Genomic DNA, 24,642 nt, shown 5'->3' with positions numbered 1-24,642 from the left:
AGCCGCCTCCCCGACCTCCTCCGGCGACGTCCCGCTCCGGCCGTCTACAGTGCGCGCCGCCGCCTCGGTTCGCGCGTCGGTCAAACCCTAGATCCGAGGGTTGTTTTTTTTCTAAGTCCCAGATATTTTCAGTCCATGTGCACATGTTCACGGCTCCGTAACTTTGCATCCGTAGCTCCGATTCATGCATATAGCATATCAGATTGTTCATCTCAGAGAGTACATCATTTATTCCATTGCATCATTTTCATTTGAGTTCATCTTGATGCCCGAAATGCTGTTAGAAGAGGGCTACTTGAGTTAATTGTCAGATCTGTTACTCCGTTTAACACTTTTGTCATTTTTGCCATGATTAATGTGTGCATGATATGCCTGCGAGTTCTACATGTGTTTTGTTAAGGGTTTTGTCATCTCTCCAGAGGTGCAACCCATGTATTTTTAGGATGTGTGTGGTGACTTGTGCAAGCTTGCAAAGTGGTGCACTTGCTAATTCTGTTTTTAGGGACTTGGTAATTTCACTAAGTCCTGGAGCTGTTCATCTCATGATGCCATATGTTCGTGTTGTTTCCTAGTGATCCATGCCTCTTTTGAGGATGATCAGTAAGGATGTTTTGTTAACCTTGTAGTGCTCTATCCATCCACGTCTTTGTTTGCAATTATGGAGCACCCTAGCTTGAGGTAATCGAGCTCTACTTTTGCTACTTTGTGAATCTGGGCAGATTGTCAACTTGTTTGCAATTTTGCCGGTGATGTTGTAGTTGATCCGTGCATGCTATGCCATTGTTCTGGCCATATCTAGCTTGCATTTTGTGCCTTCTTGATGGGTGTATGCTTGTCTTGCCATGACTTGCACCATAGCGAGTGCATCGAGCTCGTAAACATGCCTACTTGAGTTATATTTCAGCATGTGCCAGTTTTCACTAAGTCTGAAAACTGATTATGTTTTTGCTATGTTCACATGCTTGCAATTGTATTTTCTGATTCCTTTTGGCTCAAGGTCACTAAGGGACTTTTGTTAAGATCTTTGAGTAGCTCCATGCCATGCTTTACTTTGCCTTGTTCAAATCCTTTAGCATGTAGTTTTGTTGCTCTGAAGAGGGCTACCTGATCTGAAATTCCAGACAAGTGTTAATTTCACTAAGTCTGAGATATGTTTGCCATATGCATTTTTGCCATGCTTTTTTGAACCTGTTAATGGATGAATTGGCCGTAGCTCAGTGCTAGACTTTTGTTAAGCATCTTGTGTGCATCCCTGCCATGTATTTTGTTGTCATGTTTGGGTGCTGTAGCATGTTCATTTCGTTGCATTTAGATGCCTACTTGCTGTAAATCGCAGACCGGTGTCATATTTGAATCGCTTGCCATTTCCAAACCGTAACTCCGATTCCGGTGTTCTTTATATCGTTTTCAAGCGATTTCATCTCATCTTTCCAGTGACACACTTGGATTTCCAAGTTGAGGCCAGGTTCATGCATTTCCTGTCATATCTTGCATTTTGCATCCCGCATAGCATATCATCTTTGCATTGTGTTGTTTGAGTTTGCACGTGGTTGATTGTATCCTTGTTGCTTGTTTGTCTTGTTTGGGTAGAGCCGGGAGACGAGTTCGCTAACGAGGAGCCCGTTGAGTTTGCTTTTGAGGATCCAGTCAACTCTGACAACTGTGCAGGCAAGATGATCATACCCTCGAAATCACTACTATCTTTGCTATGCTAGTTTGCTCGCTCTTTTGCTATGCCATTGCTACGATGCCTACCACTTGATTGCAAGCCTCCCAAATTTTCATGTCAAACCTCTAACCCACCATTGTCCTAGCAAACCGTTGATTGGCTATGTTACCGCTTTGCTCAGCCCCTCTTATAGCGTTGCTAGTTGCAGGTGAAGATTGGAGGCCGTTCCTTGTTGGAATATTTATTTACTTGTTGGGATATCATTATATTATCTTGCTATCTTAATGCATCTATATACTTGGTAAAGGGTGGAAGGCTCGGCCTCTCGCCTAGTGTTTTGTTCCACTCTTGCCGCCCTAGTTTCCGTCATATCGGTGTTATGTTCCCGGATTTTGCATTCCTTACGCGGTTGGGTTATAATGGGAACCCCTTGATATTTCGCCTTGATTAAAGCTTTTCCAGCGATGCCCAACATTGGTCTTACCCTTTGCCACCTAGCCTCTTTTTCCCTCAGGTTTCCGGAGCCCGCGGGTCATCTTATTTTAACCCCCCCGGGCCAGTGCTCCTCTGAGTGTTGGTCCAACCGAGTAGACTGCGGGGCCACCTCGGGGCAACTTGAGGGTTGGTTTTACTCGTAGGATGTCTCATCTGAGTGTGCCCTAAGAAAGAGATATGTGCAGCTCCTATCGGGATTTGTCGGCACATTCGGGCGGTGTTGCTGGTCTTGTTTTAACCTGTCGAAGTGTCTTGAGTTACCGAGATACCGAGTCTGATCGGAACGTCTTGGGAGGAGGTCTATTCCTTCGTTGACCGTGAGAGCTTGTCATGGGCTAAGTTGGGACTCCCCTGCGGGGATTGAACTTTTGAAAGTCGTGCCCGCGGTTATGGGCAGATGGGAATTTGTTAATGTCCGGTTGTAGATAACTTGAACCTTAACTTAATTAAAATGAATCAACTGAGTGTGTTACCGTGATGGCCTCTTCTCGGTGGAGTCCGGGAAGTGGACACGGTGTTGGAGTAATGTTTGCGCAGGTTGCTCTCTAGTTTCACGCTCGCGCTTTGCCTCCTCTTCTCGCTCTCTTTTGCGAATAAGTTAGCCACCATACTTGCTAGTCGCTTGCTGCAGCTCCATATATTTACCTTGCCTTACCTATAAGCTTAAATAGTCTTGATCGCAAGGGTGCGAGATTGCTGAGTCCATGTGGCTCACAGATTACTATTATACCAGATGCAGGGCCTGATGATTCCGCTCCAGGAGACGCGTATGAGCTCAAGTGGGAGTTCGACGAATACTCTCAATGTTACTATGTTTCCTTTCCCGATGATCAGTAGTGGTGCCCAGTTGGGGGTGAACGGGACCGTTGTCTCATGTTGGGTTCTCTTTTATTTTGGCGCCGTAGTCGGTCCATGAGTGTTTGGATGATGTAATGTTATTTATGTACTTGTTTGATGTGGCGAGTGTAAGCCAACTATGTTATCTCCCCTTTATTATTTATATTACATGGGATGTTGTGAAGATTGCCTAACTTGCGACATATGCCTTCAATGCGATTATGTCTCTAAGTCATGCCTCGACACGTGGGAGCTATAGTCGCATCGAGGGTATTACAGTTGGCCATCCTCGTGTGTTAGGGAACGCCCCCTCGATCCATAGATTGATCTTGTCAGACCGGCTCTATTGTCCAGGTCCTTGCGTAAGTCGTAGGTATAGCCCGGGGACGTTACCTCCCTACCCCTACGGTGGGGTGGCGCGGGCTGGTGTTCGGCATGAGTAGCCGATCTGTCTCGAACATGCGGTGGTCAGTCGGGCTTGTCAGCAGTTTTGTGCTTCGACGGTATGGGCTCAAGGGCCTCGTCATCGAATTGGGGTAGTAGCCTGCGTTTCGGGTAACTCTTAGTTGGGCGCTCAAGGCCGTATTCCTCAGCAGCCAGGACATTGGTCCATCTATCATTGAGCTGGTGTTTCTTTTTCAGGCTTCTTGTAGTGGCGATTAGCTGGCGTTTAAAGCGCTCTTGTTCGAGGGGTTCCTCTGGCACGATAAAATCTTCGTTGCTGAGGCTCACATCCTCTTCGGACATCGGCAGGTAATTGCTGTCCTCCGAGCCCTCGTTCTTGACAGGATCATCGGGTTGTGCTTGCCCATCCTCCCAATCATCATGTTCAGATGTTGGCTCTACATGAGCTTTGGGGTCTTCGGCATTCTCTGGAGTGCTATCGTCTTCGGTGCCGGTATTGTTGTCTTTGTCGCGGCGCGATTTTGAGCGGTGGCGCCGACGTTGATGCTTTGGAGGGGCTTCGACGGGCTTGTCCTCATCCGGATCCTTCTTGCCGTCATCGTCCTCCTTGGGTGTGTCCACCATGTACACGTCGTATGTGGAAGTGGTTGTACATCGTCTGGTAAACGGAGGGTCTTGGCCTTGTTCGTCTCCGACATCGTCGTCCATACTATCGCTGTCCTCGGAGGTGTAGTCCAGCATGTCGGTTAGGCCTTCGACAGTGGCTATGAAGTGGGTGGTGGGTGGGACGTAAAATTCCCTGGTCTCAGCCCCTAGTCCGGGTTGGGCATAGTTCGAAAGCGATCCTTCTGCAATGGCGAGTGATCGCATCAAGTCTAGAGCCTCGTTCAAAAGCAAGGTTTGGGCAGAGGAAAGAGAGTCCGTGGGGATATCCGGGGTTGGAGCCTCCTGGTCTCGCCTACTTAACACGGACCCCGAGAGTTTGGACTTGGAGTCCGGCGGAGTGTCCGGCACTTGAGCATCAAGGGGAGTTTGGTTCGTCATTGGGTTTGCCACTGACACCATCCCCTCTAGATCTCCGATAGAAAATTCCATAGTTGCAGAGAGTCCTGCGGGCTCTAAACTCCCATCTTCGGACCTGACAACCCATTATGGATCTAAGGCCAGAGCGGCAATTGGGGTCACGAACCCCTCGAAGATCAAGTCTCCTCGGATGTCGGCGGCATAGTTTAGGTTCCCAAAACTAATCTAATGACCAGGGGCGTAGCTGTCGATCTGCTTGAGGTGGCCAATTGAGTTGGCACGCAGCACGAAGCCGTTGAATACAAAAATCTGGGGAAGAAAGGTCTTCACGGCGGCATTGTTGTAGATGATTGACGGAGCCATCGATCCTCCTGCTGACAACACAGAGGAACTCTCAATGAAAGCACCAATGTCGGTGTCAAAACCGGTAGATCTCGGGTAGGGGGTCCCGAACTGTGCGTCTTAGGATCAAAGGTAACAGGAGACAGGGACACGATGTTTACCCAGGTTCGGGCCCTCTTAATGGAGGTAATACCCTACTTCCTGCTTGATTGACTTTGATGAGTATAGGGGTTACAAGAGTTGATCTACCTCGAGATCGTAATGGATAAACCCTAGATGTCTAGCCTATATGATTACGATTGCCTCTATGGACCTAACCCTCCGGTTTATATAGAAACTGGAGGGGGCTAGGGTTGTACAGAGTCGGTTTATAGAGAAAGGAATCTTCATATCCGGTGGCGGCGGGATCTCCTTCGCCTGTTCCTGGTGCAGGGGGCCACAGGGGGCTTCTCCTTCTCCTTGACTTGACGGCGAGCTCGGTGGCCGGCGCGCCATGATTCGGCGAGGCGCGCAGGCAGGCGGCTGAGCGGGGCGGCGGAGCCCACTGGTCGGCCTTGGCGTGCTGCGGTGGTGGGTGCTGGCGGCCAGTGCGGTGCTTCTCGTCGCGGTGAAGATCGGGCCGGGCCAGATCCAATCTGGCCGGATGTGAGGGCATCGACTAGAGCTCGGCTGGAGGCATGGTGGAGCGGCAGGTCTGGCGGGGACAGGCAGCGCGGCTATGGTGGAGCCAGTGATGTCCAGAGGTGGCGGCGTGAGCTCATGGTCAGGCAGGTGATGGCGCTGAGATGGCTCGACCAGAATGGAGTTCTGGCGAGCAACAAGCTGTCGATCACCCCTGTGCAGTGCGGCGAACGACGGTGCGCTCCGGGTAGTGCCGGCACAGGAGTTCGTGGTGAGACAGATCTGGGTTGTCGCAAGGCCGTCCCTTGAAGTGGGCGACGACCGTCGTGGGCGGTCCTGGACTTTACCGGAGGAGTGGGGTGGCCGTGGTTCTTTGTCCAGGCTGGGTGTTGGTGGTGTGGTCGTGTTTTCCCCTTGCCATGCGTGCGGCCGGTCGTCGACCCTCGGCTTTGCGACTACGTCAACTAGGTGCTGCGGTGGGGACGGTGTGAGGCTACTTGGACAGTGCAGCCATTCCCTGGAGATGTGGTGAAGTGCGATGCGCGGATGAAAATCTTACACGGATTTTGCCGGGTCGGCGATGGTGCCACCTATGGTTGTCATTCCCCTCCTTGGAGGCATCGTCGAAGCGTGTTCGTCATTTCTCTTACTCTTCTGGAACCGGTGGCTGTCTCCGGGCGAAAGCCTCGATTCGGTGGTGGATCTGCACGATGGCGGCGTCCTCGACATCGTCCCTCCGCTGGGAGCATGGTGTTTGGAGACATGGATGCTTCCTCGTTGTTCTCCTTCAGTGCTCGTCATTGTCCTTCCTTGATCCTCGACGACGCTATGTACGCCCGTCGCCGGTGTGTCCAAGACGACGTCTTCTTGGGATTGGATCGAGTCCTGCCATTCACTTGCCACTTCCTCTTAGGCGCTCAGAATGGATGGTGCGTCGACAAGAGAAGCTCTGCGGTAGTTGTGGTCTTTGGAGGTGACCGGCGTCGGTCGTGATGCGGTGTTGTGTTTCATCTTAGGATAGGCCCTCTGGTGTTGTAGTTTGCTTTGCGGTGGTGCCCGTCTTTGGTCTTTCTCGGGTGTGGTGTGAGCTACACTCGTTGTTCGCAGCGAGTGCTAGTTTTCTTGTAGTTGACTTTCTATCTTCTATAAAGCTATGGTACGCCTAGACGTACTCTCAAAAAATATGGTGTGTCTTGTTTATCTACAAGACTACAGACGTAAAGGACACATAGGCGATGAATCGGGTTGAAAGTGACTAAGAGCAACTCCAACGGTCCGTCTACCAGACTTCCTGTAAAGCACCAGGATGATTGTAAATTTTAGGGAAAATTTCCCGAAAGCTACTTTTTTCGGGGGGCGGCGGTGGTGCAATGGGTTTCAGCGGTCATGTTGCGGCCAAAAGTTTACGGGAAGCAAAACTTCTCCTAAATTTGAAGAAAATTCGGGCCAAGTTTAAGGATCCTGTAAATTTATTCTATGAAATTTGTTGGAGGTATTTATTCACGCAAATTTTCTTTAAACGACAGTTTTTTTCTTTACAGATACGGGATGCGTTAGAGTTGCTCTAACGCCGAGTTTCCGTATAAAAGGAAGATTGCAAATCGTTTTGACATTGCTATGAGCTCATGGATTTATTCACTGTCCGATGCTAAAAGGAAAAAGTGTCCCATGCTACTACGGCGGTCGCCATGATTGCGACTCGGAGAGCGACGGCCCGAAACGTCCGGCCCACTGCGGCTGCACACCCACCCCCGTCCGCCCACTCCGCGCCTCAACTCTCAACGGCCCCGCCGCCCCGGCACCCCCTCTTATCCGTCGAGATTCGCGCCGCGTAGCCGATCCAGGCGGTCACGCCTCGTCCAGTCGACACGCACGAGACGGCAGCGACCGAGGCAAAGCATCATATACATCCACCCCCCCCTGCTCCGTCCAGAATTAAACAAGGACGAAAGCAACCGACGAAGAGGGAGGGGCGGGCGGAGAAGAGAGAAAGTCGCCGGCTCGCCGCCGCCGTCGTCGTCGGCGAGGCCACGGTCGCCGCCCTCCGCTCCCGATCGAGGGCCTGCTTCGTTCGTACCGCAGAGGTACCCCGTCCGTTTCCCGCCGTCTCCTTGTTTCCTTAGCCGCCCGATTCGGCGCGGTGGTTCGTTGATTTGATTGATTGATTGGTTGTGTTGGTTCGGCCGGTAGGTTTGGTTCGTTGGCCTCTTCAGTCTACAAGAACTCAGACAGCTCGCCGCCCACCCACCTACCATGTGGTGCGAGTTCCTTGGCGGCGTAATTGAAACCTCCAGGCGGCAGGTGGTGTGAGAGGTCCTTCCTCAATGCAGCCTCCGCATCTGCTGGTGAGTCCTGCTTGGTGGACTTCGTCGTGCTGAGATTGGGCGCTTGTTTCTTGGTTTCAAGAACTAGGTTGAAGTTGAACCCTGCGTGGCCGTGGCTAGTCCGGGCTGGATCATGGAGGTATGTAAAGCTCATTGGGTTTGCAGATTGCTGTAATTGTTGCGTTTCTTGTGTTGATATTTGTGATTATTTCATCAATTTGCAGCAACCAGGGCAGATCGCTTTTGCTCAAGCCTGATCAGTAGTGATTGTTCTCCAGTGAGCATGTCCTCGCCTAGCAAGACTTTGATGATGAGAGGGAAGAAAGCAAAGGTAGTGGAGGGGAATGCTCAGCTGCTCTGCAGTGATGCGCTCACCGAGGTCTTCCACAGGCTGCCTGCCCGCACCCTCGCTTCTTGCAGGATGGTATGCAAATCCTGGATGTCATTGCTTTCCGATGTGCATTTTGTTCACGAGCACCTGAACCGAAGCCAGCAGAAGTTGCTGCTCTTTGCAAATGACAGAGCAAATGATAGGTCTCTTGCCATGGTGCTCGCAGACGCCAATGGATACATGTACCAGCTGTCTAGGCCCTTGGTTGCTCAGACCCTGTTTGTGCACAACTCTTGCAACGGCCTGCTCTGCCTAGGTGACAGTAAAGGAGCAGTGGAGTTGCTCAACCCGACAACCGGTGAATCTCTTGTGTTGCCGAAGCCAATGTACACTGCAGGAAGCAGCCAATTCTCATCATGCAACTGGCACTGCTTGGGGTTTTGCCCGTCAACTAAGCAACACAAGATTGCACATTTTTACCCGGGAGCTCATGCTGGTTCTCTCGAGGTGCTCTGCGAGATATACACAATTGGAGATAGAGACTGGAGACAAATTGGGAGTCTCCGTGGGGCACCAATTGATAGAGGTATACATGTGAATGGTTCAGTGTATTATTTGACAAGGTTCCGTTATATCTCTTCATCACGTATCAATTGTTTGGATCTTCAACGTGAAAAGTTTGATGTCTTAATGCTTCCTCCACGCAAGACCTATGGAGGGCATTGTTCTTTGTCTGAGCTCGAGGGAAAACTATGTTTGTTAGTTGTGGATGGTGCGCTTGAAGGTATACCTCGTACAATGGACATATTAATGCTCGATGACGATGATAAGCAGAGTTGGACTCATAGATACCACATATCTTTGCCTCCGTTGATGCAATCATGTTATTTCACTCCAAGACACACACTTTTTCATGATTCCAAAATTTGGGTGCAGTTGTTTGCTCGGAACCTATACTGCTATGATCCAAATTCAAACTCTGAGGAATTGGAGATTGCCTGTCCAGAATCTGAGTTTCCTTTCAGCATTCATACGTTTGTTGAAAGTATAATTCCTCTGCGTCAAGATAATTTCATCAAGAAGATACAGTGATGTTGGTCTTCTTTATTCTTGAAGATAGATTTCAGCTTACAGATTTACATTATCTTTGTTGTTTTTTCTCTTCAAAAATGGACCTGTTAACTGCCTTAATTTGGCCTACTTTATCACTCTGTGATTAGTTATAAGAACAATCTTGAAAATTTCCTAACAACTCACTTTGTCTTGATTCTGAGAGTTGCATTAATTGTAATTTCATAATACACGGAAGACTTTATAGTCCAAGTTAGGAAGAATATTTTGCTCTTTTACATTTTGCTCTCTGTAATTGCTCAGGGAACAGCTTGGTTGAGATATTTTGCTCCAGCTTGTGAACCTGGATGGCTAGTCTGGCTTTGTGGCATTTAAAATCAGACTAATGACTTTCCATTACGGAGCTGCTCGTGACTAGTCTGGCTTTGTGGCATGTAAAAGCTTGGTTGCCGCCTTTTTTGCATGTAAAAGCTGGTTTGCATAGTCTGGCTTTCTGAAATTGACGCATGGTTGTGAGTGCACCCGTTTCTGCGTGTTTTGAAATTGATGCAGATTGTTCACATGATAGTCAACCCGTTTCTGCGTGTTTTGAAATTGATGCAGATTGTTCACATGATACTATCGTTTTTGTCTTCATAATGTTGTAAATGCAGCCTCAGGCCTCAAGCTGGCCATAGAGAGTACGGTTGCCATGTTGTGCAAGAGCTAGATTTCCCAAGCCCTGTACGCTAGGAAATCATGTTTGGCTCAAAGGAAAATTGATGATAACAGGAGTTGCTCCCCGGCTCCATTTTGCATCAAGAAAAGAAACCACAGCGTTCAGTTTCACATCAGCTCAGGTCAAACACAAAAGAAGAGATAGGCTCTCTACAGGATTCGAAACTAGAACAAACTTGAGCCATGCATTACATAGCTGAAGCAGCGACACTTTAAGGCCAGGCCATGTGATGTGCATCCAACTGAGGCATTTCTTCGAGAGCGGTTGATTGCCGCTTCCCATTACCATTTCCTCGGCATCCATCTTAGCTCTAGTTTCCTAGACAGGTCCCCTTCACAATCGACCTGCATCGCCGTCGGCGCGGAGCCGCCATTCCCCACCTTCTTCTGCTTCGACGGCACCTTTGCCCGCGTCGCCACCGGGTAAGGTACTCGTTGGAGAGGAGGGCATGCCGCTCTAGCTCGCGGCGCAGGTGAAGGTCGACACGCTGTGGCCGTACAGGTACTGCGACCAAACCACATGTATCGTGACACGCTGTGTCTGCAGGAGGATATGGCTTCATCTTGCCACGGCGTCGAGGTCCTGCGCTCAACGTACCGCAGGGCGGACATGCTCAGGAACAGAGCACCTGAACTGAAACGTACTCCCTCCGTCCGAAAATACATATAATTTCGACCTCTTTCCCAGTGAAAATTCAAAAGAAAATCGACCTCTTTGCGTTCTTGCAATACCCAAACTATGTGGTTGCTTTGACCATCAGTACGTTCTGAATGTCGTTATGATTGGTGAACAATGCAATATCCCAGATGATGCAAATGAGGATGATCTGATCCTTAAATGCCAATTTTTTTATTTCTTATTTTTGGGTGAGGAATGCCAATGTTGGCAGGGTTCGAACTTGAATAATTCTTAGAAATGCCACGGTCCTCGTGCCGAACGAACGCCATGTTGAAAAACATGGCGAAGTGGTCGCTGCATGAAGATCGACAGATCCAAGTTCTCAATTCCCAAATGAAAACAAAAACATAGGGCTTTACGCCAGCGTCGAAGGCTACACCAACACAACGAAGAAGAGGCCAGCGGACCAAATTGCAAAAGTAAGTCACCGCTGCCACTCCGGCAAGCCTTGCAAAGCTAGCCTAACTGGCTAGAGAGCCCGGCTAAAATCTACACCAACGAGCCATGCCACCGCTCGACTCCATCGAGATAGGGGGGCTCAAGAAAACTTTATTTACCAGATTTTCACGTGACTCACCTAAAAGCCCCAAAACAAGGAAAGATATGTCTCCATTTGGTAGATCGGTACCTCCCCCCACTCCAGAGGAAGGGTGACGTCTCACTCACCTTCGGAGAGGACATGACGATTTGTTGTCTTTTCTACACAAAGAAAGGCACTACTAAGGATATTTTATCTTTAAGCAATTTTACTTTCGACATGATTCATAAGCATGCCAAGCCCCGTGTAAGAAAGATAATTGAAAAATCATAACAATTTAGTTTTTTCTTAATTTATCATCAAAGGTTCTCCAATTGTTAGCATCCACGTCGGGCTAGACTAGTAGGCTTGACAGTTAGTCGTCAAAATAACATGATCCAAAGCACTTTTGGATCAAACTTTGTAATTTGCTGGAGACCGCGGAGGTAATGTGCAAACTCGGATTCTCCAAAACCGCGCCCTCCATAATTTTCTATCTCCCATTTCCATTTCTCTTATATCTGTGCAAATAATCGACATTCGCATTGATGGTTGCGGAGGCATGTCGAAGTACTGAGTCAATGTTGATAACGATGGTGGACGGTCATTCACTAGTGCGCACGCGTCGCTGATGTCCAAGCCGACAAGGTGTTGGCCAAGGCGGCGACAGAATGAGAAGGCGGGCAGTGCACGAGGCTCATGATTCGTACGAGACACTGGTGGAATTGACTCTAGGGTTGGGGCGGAGTCCATGGCGTCATCAGTAGGGCTGCGGACGTTGTAGGCATCGCTGCAGCGAGGAATGAGCGGTGGCGGCGCGGGCGCGGAGAAGGAACATGAGTGAAAATGTCTCCCGTGTCAAGTCATTTTTAAAAGGAATATGAACCCTTACTCCTACAAATGTAGGCACGAGGAATTATGTTGGATCCGAATTATACATTCCTAGCTATAAAGTACGGGTTGTCAACTATGCTAGAATATCATTTTTACGACATATCCATCAAAACGGCAGTTGTTATGGAATTCGATGTGTTTTATCGACCCCTTTAGAATTCCTCTTAGTTTGGTCATCGGATGAGATTTGGGGACTGTGTTAATAATTAAAGCAAAAGTTGTGGTTATACAAAAAATGCTCAAAAGGTGGTGTTTATAAGTTCTTGTTAAAATGGGGTTTGTGTAAATGATACATACTTCCTCCGTCCTAAAATTCTTCTCTCAAATTTGTCTTAGATTTATCTAGACAAATCTAATCTAAGACAAATCTGAGACAAGAATTTTGGAACGGAGGAAATACAATTTATGGAATGCTCTTTGTTTTCCTTTTCCTACAATTTTGACTTTGTACTCTCACTACGTGTCCTACCCAACAAAGCGTACACACAACAACACGGGGATTCCCAACACGGAGGGGCGCAAAGTCATCGGGTGGACCCGTGAAACCATCGAACCAACTGAACAAGCACAGCTGACACCCACCCCTCCGCCACCGCAGTCGCCGGTGACCAGGACGCGCGCCCGAATTCGCCGGCGGCGAGGAGAAGGGCGCCGAGTATGGGGTGCTCCCTCTCGGGGCTCAACGCCCTCTACGACGCAGCGACTGGCGGCGGCGACGTGTGGATCAACGAGCGCCGCTTCCGCGTCCTCCGCCAGATCGGCGAGGGCGGCTTCGCCTTCGTCTACCTCGTCAAGGAGCACGACGCCTCCTCCTACGCCGCGCGCGACAGGCACCCCTCCCACGTCTCAGGTACCCCCCACCCGATCCCGCCCCACTAGCCTCCATGTCTCGCGTGTGTCACAGGTTATGCGCGTCCGTTTTGAACCCGTGAAATGAAATCCTTCACATTTCTTGAGCCGGCAAATGCACCCGTGTGGTTCAGTGTGCAGAATCGTGTGAATTTTGCTACTTCCGCTCCGCCCCTGCTACTAGATGTTGTCATGAGCAGGGTTTTAGTTTTGTAATGCTGGTTGTTGCATAGAACTGAAGTTTTTGTTTCCGTTGGTGCGTGAATCTGGGAATTTTATGAGATTTCTATGATTCTGATGCTGCCGTTCTAATGTTGGTTCAGACGACGGGACATATGCTATGAAGAAGGTGCTGATACAGAGCAGGGAGCAACTGGATCTGGTGAAGGAGGAGATCCGCGTTTCGTCCTTGTTCAACCACCCCAATCTGCTACCGCTTCTTGACCATGCCATCATAGCAGTTAAGGTAATACCAATATCAGTTTTGCTAAAGCACATCTAGATGTGCCATAAGTATTGCACATCTAAGTCATATGTCATTGATCTTACATTGAGATTCGTGTGAATATTTTCTTTCTCTTTTTTCTTTTTCTCTTTATGCTTGATTCACTCACTTAAATATGCAATAACTAGAGCACATCTAGATGTGCCCTAGACACACACAATATAACATGGTTTGCACCTGTCTTCCGTGCCCTGTGATGCCATATGCCATAGTCTTGAAGTATGTACAATCATGTTGAAGCTAGGCAAGTTAGCTGAGCTTTGGTAAATACTGTACACATGTCTGACAATCGAGGCATGTTTGTTTGGCGATTACAATCTAGAGATACAACAATTAATTGTTTGAAATAAACTCAGTAATGTCTTAGCCTGCCATAACATCTTATAGGCAACTTAATGTTAATTATTCGTCAATCATCACACCTTTGAATGTACATTTCATGTCGAGATGTCTTATATGATATTATAGAGTACACAGGGAGATTGGAGCCATGAAGCCTACTTACTCTTCCCAGTCCATTTGGATGGTACTCTGTTCGACAATGCTGCAGTCATGCAGTCAAGGAAAGAGTTTTATTCGGTGGTCGATGTTTTGCGAATATTCCAACAGGTCAGCTTTTTTACTGGAAAGTAGTATGAATCTACTATGCTCAACAACAAAAAAAGCAGTATGAATCTACTTTTTCTTGATGATGTCATAGTGATATTTGGAACTTTCTTGATTTCATCATTGTAGTGATCTTTTACCGTTTATTAAGCTTGATGTTCAGTATTGACCAATTTATTGTCATGCTATTTTTCAACAATTTTTCTGAAGAACAAGCTTTTGTCCCAACTTATGTGCCGTTGATTACTCTGCATTAATTTCTCTTGTGTATTACTCAAACATTGACTTGCATATATTATAGAGTATAATCACAGGTGACGATGCACTATATTCTTTGTACTACATAAATGTGACTACAGTTTAACTCTTGCTAACTTGGGACTAGCTCAGCTTCAGGATTTAGAAGATATCATCGTATTATGCCCCTATCTTGCTTTATTATCTGTTTACTAGGCATTTCGTTTGTACATTCAATGTATGGAAGTATTAGAAGTGTACATTACAATACTGACTTGAATTTGAAAAGTATAGTTAGCCATTACATCTCCCCATCTCCCTTTGTCTACTAATATAAATGTACCAGCAGATTTGTGAAGGACTGAAGCACATGCATAGTCTTGATCCACCATATGCCCATAATGATGTCAAGCCTGGCAATGTTCTTGTAACCTGCCGAAAAGGGCAAGCACCTCTTGCAACTTTGATGGATTTTGGAAGTTCACGGCCTGCAAGAAATCAAATTCGTTCTCGTTCTGAAGCATTACGGTTGCAGGTATGTCTTAGCTCCATGGCCTTTTCATGAAAGACAGCTCTTCTTGATAACGTATTGGTTTTTGGTTTCCATATAATCATTTAGGATGTTTTGCCATTGTCCCATAACAGTACTTTTATTCACTTTCCAGATATATGGACAATTTATTAGAAATACTCTTCTGTTTCTAGTGTTATTTTTAGTTTCACGATTGTGAGTGACTTTGCTGCACATGTTAAGAAATGCGGGTGTTACTTTATTGTTTCCTTAAGCCGAAGCAAAATCGTCTAGATAACTCATCCTACTTTTGAGTATGCAGTTATTACTTAGAAAGGTTAGTGCTTAAAAGTAATGGCAATTGAAACATTACTAATGTATATCTTGCTTCTGTGCAGGAATGGGCTGCTGAGCATTGCTCTGCACCTTTTCGCGCACCTGAATTGTGGGACTGCCCGAGTCATGCTGATATTGATGAGAGGACAGACATTTGGTCGCTAGGTTGCACTCTTTACGCGATCATGTAAGTTCCATCATGGCTTGTTGCATGAGTAAATTTACTATGCTTGATCAAGTTTCATCTCCCATTGATTTATGTGTCAGTATGATTCTCAATTATTTTGTGGTGTACCGTTGCTCTAAATCTCCGACTGCTTCAGTGCATAATCCATTGGCACATTTATTAGAAATTATTTCAGCTTAGTATTTGTATCTCATTTTTTCGCAGTCTTGACAAGTGAGAAGTGACAGCCCGTGGAATTTAGTACTGTACAACAAATGCTGTTATCCCATCAACTTTTTAAGTCGGGAGTAATTAACAATGAAAGTAGCTATCAGTCATACCTTGTGCTTTAGATGGCGTACTGCTTAAAGATCAAACTCAAATTGGTTGAAGTTTCTAATCAAACATACTGGGTCTCGGAAGAGTCGTGAATGTGGTCAACTTATCAACTGGGGCGGTAACCTGTAATTACTTAATAAATCACTGATGCTCACATTTCTGTTCTTTGTAGGTATGGTGTTTCTCCCTTTGAGTATGCTCTTGGTGAATCTGGAGGAAGCTTGCAGCTGGCCATTATGAACGCGCAGTTGAAGTGGCCAGCGCTACCGAGCACCTACCCTGACGCACTTCACAAGTTTGTTACCTGGATGCTTCAGCCACAGCCTGAGATGCGCCCTCGCATCAATGACATACTTCTCCACGTTGACAAGCTTGTGGAGAAATACTCGCCTTAAAGCCAGCTTGCATATTCTGTTCTGACTTGTTTCTTCTTTATACGATTGCAAAAGGGGACATGTTGTAAGACTCATGCTCTAGGCCTTTTCATCCTTTGGAATAGGCTCAGTGTCAATTCTTTATGTAACTTTCAGGCTGTTACCGATATGTCGTTCTCTAACTCTTGGAAGTTATATTACTCGCTTATCTTGTACAAAATGTTTGCTGAATATGAAAAATACATGTGTTATTGTCTTCGCCTTCTACTTCCCCAGGCTCTTCCTGTTTTTGTTTAAGTACACAAGGAACAGTTATTTTAAAAAAAAACTGATTTATTTTTGTGACAAACATTGACAAAAGTTCTAAGAACTTGCAAAGATTCATCATCAAATCAGATTTGTGGAACTATGGCAACAAAAAAACAATATCGATACTCTGAAAATGCTACTTCCGAAAGCATTTTGGAGCACTTATTCTGGGGTTTTTTTCAAGCTCTTAGTACTTTTGTCAATGTTTGTCATAAAAAAAATCAGGTTTTTTGATTTTTATTTCAATTTTACTGTTTACCCAAGCTCATTTGAGCTCGGGCTGTGAAGGTTACTTTCCCTAACTAAGAGCATTGCCCCAAATCCCAATAGATTTTCAATACAGGCTCGTGCGGTACGAAAATAGCCCGTTCAATCGTTCAATTGTGTGCATTCACTGTTTGGACAACATAGCACGAACCTTAAAGCACATCATAGCCAAGCTCGTTATGAATCGGTTTCCCGTGATGCAAAAGATCCCACGTGGGTGGCTCTAGCGATGCAACCTTGTGCGGTGTGATACATGGTGTCAGGTTGCACGTAGTTTGTTCGTTTAACTCCTAATCTCGTTCACTTATTAGTCCCTTTCAGAAGATCGGTTCATAGTTTCGTTCATTGTAAATGCTCAATTCCGTGTTGATGTTTGGAGCTATTTTGGACAAATTTTGCCAAATTTGTCACGCATGTCGCCCGTTTGAAATTTCTTTTGACCAATAGCTTCATCTTGCAGTTTCAAACGACTTGCACGTTTTCTGTTTTGATAATCATAGACAAGTAGATCTACATCTTCCTCGTGGACTGTACATATATGTGGTCTTGTTTTAGTGACACTCCTTATTGTCCTTCACCTAGTCCCTCCTAATCATTCCTCTTGGCCTCCTCTCCCGCGTCGTGTTGCACTCGCGCCACTGCCTGCGTTGTTCCTTTCGGTCTCCTCTCCCGCGTCCTACTACACTAGCACGACCCTCGGCATTGTTCCTGTCGGCCTTCTCCCCCGCCTCCTGCTAAACTGGCGCCACTGTCGGCGTCATTCCTCTCGGACTACTCGCCCGCGTGCCCAGCCAATGCAGGACAACAAAGGCCATGCAAAAAAAAAAAATTGCTCCCCTAATGCAGCCGACCTACATGCAGGCGACCAAACGATGTGCAAAACATAGTTTTTAGCTTGCATATGCTCAGCCAGGCCCAACTGGGACAAGTATGCAAAAGGGCAAAAAAGATGCACAACCAAACACGCCCTTGATGATTGGATTGGAGCGCAGAGAGCACAATCATAAAAGGTTGGAAGAAATTTGTGAAGGTTGTCATTGAGATCTTCGGAGAGAAATATCTCCAAGCAACAAATGAAATGGACACTGCAAGCTTCTGCAGGTGAGTGCATCAAAAGGCTACATAACATGGGCAGCTGAAATGTCACTGTAAAGATGCAACCATAATTCTTCAAAGTTGTGTCATCAAACGATCTATGAATTTGACATTCATATTTTGGTTTGTCAGGGTCATCTAAATGTCTTGCAATGATCTCATTTATTTGCAAGGCTATCTAACATGGAGGCACCACTGGTGAACTTACAACACGGGTTACTATCTTGCATATGGAATATATCCTTCATGGTCAACATTTAGGAAGACAATATCAAACCCTCAAGGCAACAAGAAGCATTTGAGGTATTGCAAGCTCGATTTTCCATTGTTCGGGGCCCTGCAAGATTTCGAAACCAAAAGGATTTGATTTGGGGACCAAAGGCATTTGTGGAGCATCATGACAGCTGGTGCATCATCAGAACATGCGTGAGCATGCAGAACGTGATAAGAAAGGAGCGAGTCTAGCCGAAAGACTTCTGCTATGAGAATGAGGGGAAGAAAAAAAAATATACATCACGTGTCAACCATCGGAGGGATGAACACCGACTCTAGAAGTTTCATCAAGTGTATCAACAGATCAATCCTCCTTTTCAAAAATATAAAAATAAAAATAATCAACAGATCAAAGACTGCCGCGGGGCATGAACTACTTTTGGAAGACCTTGCTGAGCATTTGTGGGAGCTCCACGGACAATAAACTTCTTCATGTTTACTTTGATGCATTTGGACCATTTGTTATGTTTTAATCATAGATTATGGGTTTGAAACTGAAACATAATTATTTGAATTCTTATGATGATAAAATGAAGGTGCCTATGTGTTTAATGCAAGTGCAGAGAGAGCTAGATTTTTTTTTTTACATTTAGGGATGGGTTTATTCGGAAGTTGCAAAAGCAGCCCACATAAAAACCCCAAAAAACAAACAGTACTACTTATCTGGGAGTGGTCTGCTTCGTCTAGGGTTAGGGTTGCTCTGGCGATGGGCGAACTCACGTCACCGCCGCCCCCTACCACTGACGGAAGCGTCTCGGAACGCCGGAAGGAATCCCGCCCGGCTACGTCTCCGATGTCTCTGTCGTCTCAGAGTCTCCGTCGGTCTCCTGGGGATCCAATCCGTGCTTCGCACGGCAGTCATGAACCCAGGGTTGCGCCTATTAATATCCGCAACCCTAACTCTCGTGATACAAAGCCCGCGTCTAGTGCCGCCAACCCTCCTGACCCAGATCCCGGAAGATTTCGTCCTTCGCTAGCGATGTCGCGGTCATCGTCTGCTGCTAGAGGTGGGGGTGATCATGGGGGAGCCAATGAGGTTCCTGCCCACCCGAAGCCTTCCGGCGGCGGCGCGATCGTGGTAAGCAGGCCGACGAGTGTGCGGGCAGAAGAGGGGGGGATGGTGTTGGAAGACAGCAACTGGGATCGGCCGGCGTCTGTAGGCGGGATGCCGGAGGGAGCGGATGCACAAATTGGTGGGGAAGTGGATATGGACGACATCGCGTTTGTGGCAGTAGATTTTGACGAGGAAGATGAAGAAGAAGCCGAGCTTGGTTGGAAACTTATGAGCCTGTATAGATCACAGAAGCGCCCCAGCGCGAAAACCTTGTCTAATCACTTTGAGAAAATCTGGCAGCTGCGTACAGGAGTTGAATTCAAGCCTGTGCGGAAAAACTATTTCATAATCACCTTCTTCTCTGAAGGAGATTACAGATTTGTGGCCAGGGGAGGTCCATGGATCTATGACGGGGATGCAATGCTGGTGACCCCGTTCAATGATAATGCTCGGCCTTCTGAAACTGCTCTGGACTCCGTACCGATATGGGTGCGTGTTTTTTATGTTCCCTGGAAGAAGCAGACTAAGGCTTATGGAAGCGCTCTAGGAGGCACTTTGGGAGAGGTCCTGGAGGTGGATGCACCTGAGGTTGGTCACGGCACCAATGAGTTCTTAAGGATTCGAGTTAAATTGCCCTATAATAGGAGACTACAGAAAGAGGTCATGCTTGAGTATAAGGTGAAAGGTGTAACCAAACGCATGCAATTCAAGCTGAAATATGAAAGAGTCCCACACTTCTGCTTCTTTTGTGGGTTCATGGGGCATGACAAAGAGGCATGTGAGAAGAAGAGGCTGGGGCTCCAATCAAAGACATATGACTCCACCCTCCGTTGCTCCCCGTTCAAGAAGTATGAGCAGAGACCGGCGTTCACAGCCTCACCGGGCCAACCAAGGGCAAGGCGCGTGATGGATTTTTCTCTGGGTAGCGCTGGTTCATTGACTCGCCAAGCTGAACGACCGACGGCTAGCAGCAGCTCCAAGCAGGATCGTGAAATACCGGACAGAGTTGATGCTCATGATGGGTTTGAGGAGAAGGAGATGCCAGGGACAGTGGAGGCTGATGAGCTGCTAGCAAACCAGGTGGACAGAATTCGGCTGCAACTTGCTAAGGAGAAGCCAGAGTGTAGCAAAGTACAGCAGATGAAGGCGCAGTTTGAAGCACAAGCTAACGGTGAACAGGGAGGAGAACAGATTAGGCCACGCCAGAAAAAGAAGAGTGCTGGCATGGGAAAGAAAGTGCCAGCAGGGAGGAAACATGGACCGCTAGTAATCAAAGAAAAAATACCCAGCTCGGATGACATGATACCTGCTTTGTATGGCCTTGACTCCTTGAATGTCTCATTTGGTAGTGTTATGGATTCCATGGAATATAACGATTCAATTCTGGGGAAGAGGCAGGTGGATGGTCTAATTGGGCAGGTACAGGTTGATTTTGGTGGCAAGGCTCTGGTGCCGTTCGTGGACGCTCCTGTTGGCGGTGTTCAGAAGAAGGGGAAGACAGAACCTCAGCAAGGGGAAGATGAAGCAACTAGCAAGGTGTGTGAGGTGGACATGGAGGCAACCGGCCCCGGGGCCGCCGGTAAACTGACGGGGCCACGTGTGGCGCCCCGTCAGGAGCAATGAATTGCATTGTTTGGAACTGCCGGGGTGCGGGGAACACCTCGACAGTTCGTGATCTCGTGGCTCTCACTCGAGCCCATTCCCCGAGCTTTGTCTTTCTATGTGAAACTAGGCAGCAAAAAGATAAGATGTATCGTCTTCGTAATCGTGTTGGTCTGCGTGGTTTTGAAGGAGTTAGTAGTGAGGTTAGTAGTGGTGGATTAGCTTTGTTTTGGGACGAGTCTTTGTACGTTGATATTCATGATTGCAATAAAAGATGGATTGATGTGTATGTCCGGTTACCCGCTGATGATCAAATCTGGAGAATCACGTTTGTGTATGGGGAACCGAGGGTAGAAAATAGACACCTGATGTGGGAGGGGCTGAAAAGATTGAAAGCTCAAGATGACATACCATGGCTCTTGGCAGGAGATTTCAATGAGGTAATGTGGGACTATGAGCATTTGTCGGATACACCAAGGTCGCCCGGGCAGATGATTGCTTTCCGAGATGTGTTGGAAGCGTGCAACCTATCTGACCTCGGCTTCTCTGGCTATCCATTCACATATGATAATAAACGCAGTGGGCGGGCTAATGTGCAAGTGAGACTTGATAGGGCAGTGGCTGATAATACGTGGAGAAATAAATTCCCAGAGGCATCGGTGAAGCACTTGATTTCTTCCTGTTCAGATCACCTCCCCCTCCTCGTGCGATGTACGCCTGAATCCGGCGGCAGGGTGAGGTGTGTACGGCGTTATGAAGTAATGTGGGAACGTGATGCGGCTCTTGAGGAGGTTGTGGCAGATGCTTGGCGGGAGGGAGGTACAAAGCATGGCCTAAATGATATCAAAGTATCCTTGGATAAGTTGATGGGTAAACTTCATGGCTGGAGCCGCAAGAAATTTGGGAACGTAGTAAAGGAAATTGAAAAATCCAGAACCCGGGTAGAGGATCTAATGAACATGAATGCAGACCGAAAGGAAATCAGGAAAGAGTCAGAACACCTAGACGAATTATTGTACAGAGAGGAGATGTTGTGGCGCCAACGGTCTCGTATTGATTGGCTCAGAGAGGGTGACCGTAACACGCAGTTTTTCCATCAGCGAGCTGTTTGGCGAGCGAGGAAGAACAAGATTAAAGGGCTAGTGGACAGTACAGGTGTGAAGCAAACAGAACAGAAAGTGATGGAAGGCATGGCTTTGGACTTTTTCCAAAATCTGTTTACTGCTGATACTTCCTTGAATGCAGACCGGGTGGTGACCTTGTTTGATCGGGTAATTACGGCTGAAATGAATGCCAAATTGTGCTCTCCATTCTCTGATAAGGAGATCAGTGATGCGATGTTTCAGATCGGGCCACTAAAGGCACCGGGACCGGATGGTTTTCCGGCTAGATTTTTCCAAAAGCATTGGGCTATTGTCAAAGAGGATATCATTTCAGCAGTACAATTGTTTTTTGACTCAGGTCATATGCCAGACGGAGTTAATTTAACAACCATCGTTCTGATTTCCAAGATTGATGAGCCGGTCAAATTGTCAGATTTCCGTCCAATAAGCCTCTGCAATGTTATATATAAGGTGATTGCTAAGTGTTTAGTCAACAGATTAAGGCCCCTTTTGGGAGAGATTATTTCACCGGAGCAGAGTGCTTTTGTCCCCGGGAGGCTTATTACAGATAATGCATTTATGGCTTTTGAGTGTACTCATTTTATTAGACATGAGAAGAATCCAGAGAGAAGTTTTTGTGCATATAAGTTAGACTTGTCCAAGGCGTACGACAGGGTGGATTGGATATTCCTGGAGCGAGTGATGCAACAGTTGGGCTTTGATCATCGATGGGTGAGATGGATAATGGCATGTGTCACCTCGGTGAGATACACAGTAAAAATTAATGGAGCCCGCTCAGATTCATTTGCACCGTCGCGAGGTCTACGGCAGGGAGATCCTCTTTCACCATTTCTATTTTTGTTTGTTGCAGACGGTCTAGCAGCTTTGCTTAAGAAGGAGGTGGGAGATACACATATTTCACCTTTGAGAGTTTGTCCCAGAGCACCCGGTATTTCACACCTTTTATTCGCGGATGATACACTTTTGTTCTTTCGTGCAACAGAAGGGGAGGCACTTCGAATCAAGGGAGTACTGGATGTATATGCTAGTGCCACAGGACAACTAATTAACCCGCAGAAGTGCTCCATATTATTCGGTGAAAAGTGCAGACAAGGTGATAAGGAAGATGTCATACGGGTGCTGGAGGTGCAGAATATTAGTTTTGAAGAGAAATACCTCGGACTTCCTACTCCTAATGGGCGTATGAGCAAGGGCCGGTTTCAGAACATTCAAGAAAAACTCACAAAGAGGTTTGTTACGTGGTGTGACTCGATGGCACAGAGTGGGAGAGAAGTGCTAATCAAATCAATTGCTCAAGCACTCCCAACTTATTTAATGAGTGTGTTTAAGCTACCAGCATCAACTTGTGATGACCTAACTCGCATGGTGAGGAACTTCTGGTGGGGAGCTGAAAAAGGTCGACGCAAAACCCATTGGCGTGCATGGGAAAAGCTGATCCGCCCAAAGTCACATGGGGGTATGGGGTTTCGGGAATTTCGCTTATTCAACCAAGCACTGTTGGCACGCCAAGCTTGGCGAATTCTGACTCATCCGGACAGCTTGTGCTCACGGGTAATGAAGGCGAAGTATTTCCCGAATGGTAATCTGGAGGACACCGTTTTCCCATCTAATTCTTCACCAACTTGGCAAGGCATTGCTCATGGGCTTGAACTCTTGAAGCGGGGCATCATTTGGAGGGTTGGAAATGGCCAATCAATATGCATATGGAGAGACCGCTGGATCCCGAATGGAGGTTCTGGTAAACCTATCACCGTGCAGGGCCGGTGTCGTCTACGGAGAGTGTCCGAGCTGCTGGATGAACGAGGAGCATGGCGTATGGACCTTCTCCAAGAGTATTTTGCCCCTGTGGACATTGAGCAGATTGTTAAGATTCGAACTTGCACACGTCTAGGAGAGGATGTCCTCGCTTGGGAACCGGAGCGTAATGGTATCTTCACGGTGCGGAGCGCATACCGGCTGGCGCTCGATGAACGACTCCGTCCATCTTCAGTCGCAGCGAGCAGGGCACCGGACGGGCGACGAGCCGTCTGGGCTTTTTTATGGAGGTGCCCTGCTCCTCCAAAGGTGCGTGTGTTTGCTTGGAGGGTAGCGACAAACTGTCTTCCCACTTGGACAAATAAACATTCTCGTACTCTTAAACTGTCTAATCTTTGCCCTGTGTGTGCCACCGAACCGGAGGACACTTTCCATGCTTTATGTAGATGCTCCCAAGCGGTCGCCCTATGGCAGTCAATGGCGCAGCAGTGGAACATCCCAGACGTCCGGCGGCTAGTGAACACAGGACCGGAGTGGCTCCTCCATGTGCTCGCTGACCTGCCGGAGGAGGAGCGCATGTACACGCTTATGACAATTTGGCGCTGCTGGCACGTAAGGAATGAGATCGTCCACGACAAACGGCCACCACCAGTGGAGGCCTCGTCAAGGTTTCTGACTAGCTATATCAGCTCCTTGCTGGCCCTTCAGGCAGACCCTCTTGGCGATCACGTGAAAGGGAAGATGGTGGCTGGCCACCAGGACAGGAGGAAACCAATATCGTATGCGTACCAGGCAAAGGAGCAGGCTCCAAGCTGGGAGGCACCGCCAGCTGGGTGGGCAGCGCTTAACGTTGACGGCTCCTTCTGTGGCAAGGACGGGAGTGCTGGGGCGGGTATGGTTCTTCGAGACGAACATGGAGCTATAATCTTCTCTTCTAGCCGAGAATTACGGCAATGTGCGTCCCCGCTGGAATCTGAACTTGCAGCATGTAGGGAGGGCATTTCCCTAGCCTCCCAATGGTCTGCACTACCAATTGTTGTTCAAACGGACTGCCTAGATGTGGCCAAGCTGGTGAAGGAAGGTGGAGTGAACAGGTCGGAGCACCTGATGATGGTTCGTGAGATCACTAGGCTTCTACAGGAACGTGGGGAATATCTAGTCAAGCATGTAAGGAGAGAACAGAATGTTGTTAGCCATTATTTAGCGAACTATGGTAGAATAAATAAGCGCACTGCGGTGTGGCTTCGATCCGGTCCGGACGAGGTGCCGGACCTATGTAATGCAGATCTGGCTGCTGCTTGATGAATGAAACCCC

General features: G+C 47.5%; 2 protein-coding genes across 3 annotated transcripts; both read left to right on the top strand.

Annotated features, from left to right (window-relative positions):
• Positions 1 to 7,317: 7,317 nt before the first annotated feature.
• LOC119301440 (putative F-box protein At3g23960) lies at positions 7,318 to 9,383 on the top strand. Its single transcript, XM_037578401.1, has 3 exons — positions 7,318 to 7,476; positions 7,583 to 7,855; positions 7,941 to 9,383. Exon 3 carries the CDS (start codon positions 8,000 to 8,002, stop codon positions 9,137 to 9,139), a length of 1,140 nt encoding a protein of 379 aa, XP_037434298.1. The 5' UTR covers positions 7,318 to 7,476; positions 7,583 to 7,855; positions 7,941 to 7,999; the 3' UTR covers positions 9,140 to 9,383.
• A 3,061-nt stretch (positions 9,384 to 12,444) lies between these two features.
• Positions 12,445 to 16,115, top strand: LOC119301439 (probable serine/threonine-protein kinase DDB_G0291350). Of its 2 annotated transcripts, none has more exons than XM_037578400.1 (6): positions 12,445 to 12,775; positions 13,098 to 13,240; positions 13,757 to 13,888; positions 14,472 to 14,657; positions 15,032 to 15,156; positions 15,647 to 16,115. In XM_037578400.1, exons 1-6 carry the CDS (start codon positions 12,583 to 12,585, stop codon positions 15,867 to 15,869), a joined length of 1,002 nt encoding a protein of 333 aa, XP_037434297.1. In that variant the 5' UTR covers positions 12,445 to 12,582; the 3' UTR covers positions 15,870 to 16,115. The 2 variants fall into 2 exon arrangements, with proteins under 2 accessions (XP_037434297.1, XP_037434296.1); XM_037578399.1 differs by having other exon boundaries at positions 12,446 to 12,775; positions 13,748 to 13,888.
• The last annotated feature ends 8,527 nt before the right edge of the window (positions 16,116 to 24,642 follow it).

Source organism: Triticum dicoccoides, chromosome 5A (genome assembly GCF_002162155.2).
Source record: "Triticum dicoccoides isolate Atlit2015 ecotype Zavitan chromosome 5A, WEW_v2.0, whole genome shotgun sequence".
NCBI lineage: Eukaryota > Viridiplantae > Streptophyta > Magnoliopsida > Poales > Poaceae > Triticum > Triticum dicoccoides.
The sequence above is the reverse complement of the archived record's forward strand: the minus strand, read 5'-3'. Positions and strand labels throughout refer to the sequence as shown.

What these genes read in the sequence shown, in the direction of transcription:
- LOC119301440 (XM_037578401.1), top strand. Translation starts at nt 8,000, where the DNA reads ATGTCCTCGCCTAGCAAGACTTTGATGATGAGAGGGAAGAAAGCAAAG.
- LOC119301439 (XM_037578399.1), top strand. Translation starts at nt 12,583, where the DNA reads ATGGGGTGCTCCCTCTCGGGGCTCAACGCCCTCTACGACGCAGCGACT. An exon ending in GCACCCCTCCCACGTCTCAG is followed by an intron (nt 12,776 to 13,097) that starts GTACCCCCCACC and finishes ATGTTGGTTCAG; the next exon opens with ACGACGGGACATATGCTATG. An exon ending in CTGAAGCATTACGGTTGCAG is followed by an intron (nt 14,658 to 15,031) that starts GTATGTCTTAGC and finishes GCTTCTGTGCAG; the next exon opens with GAATGGGCTGCTGAGCATTG.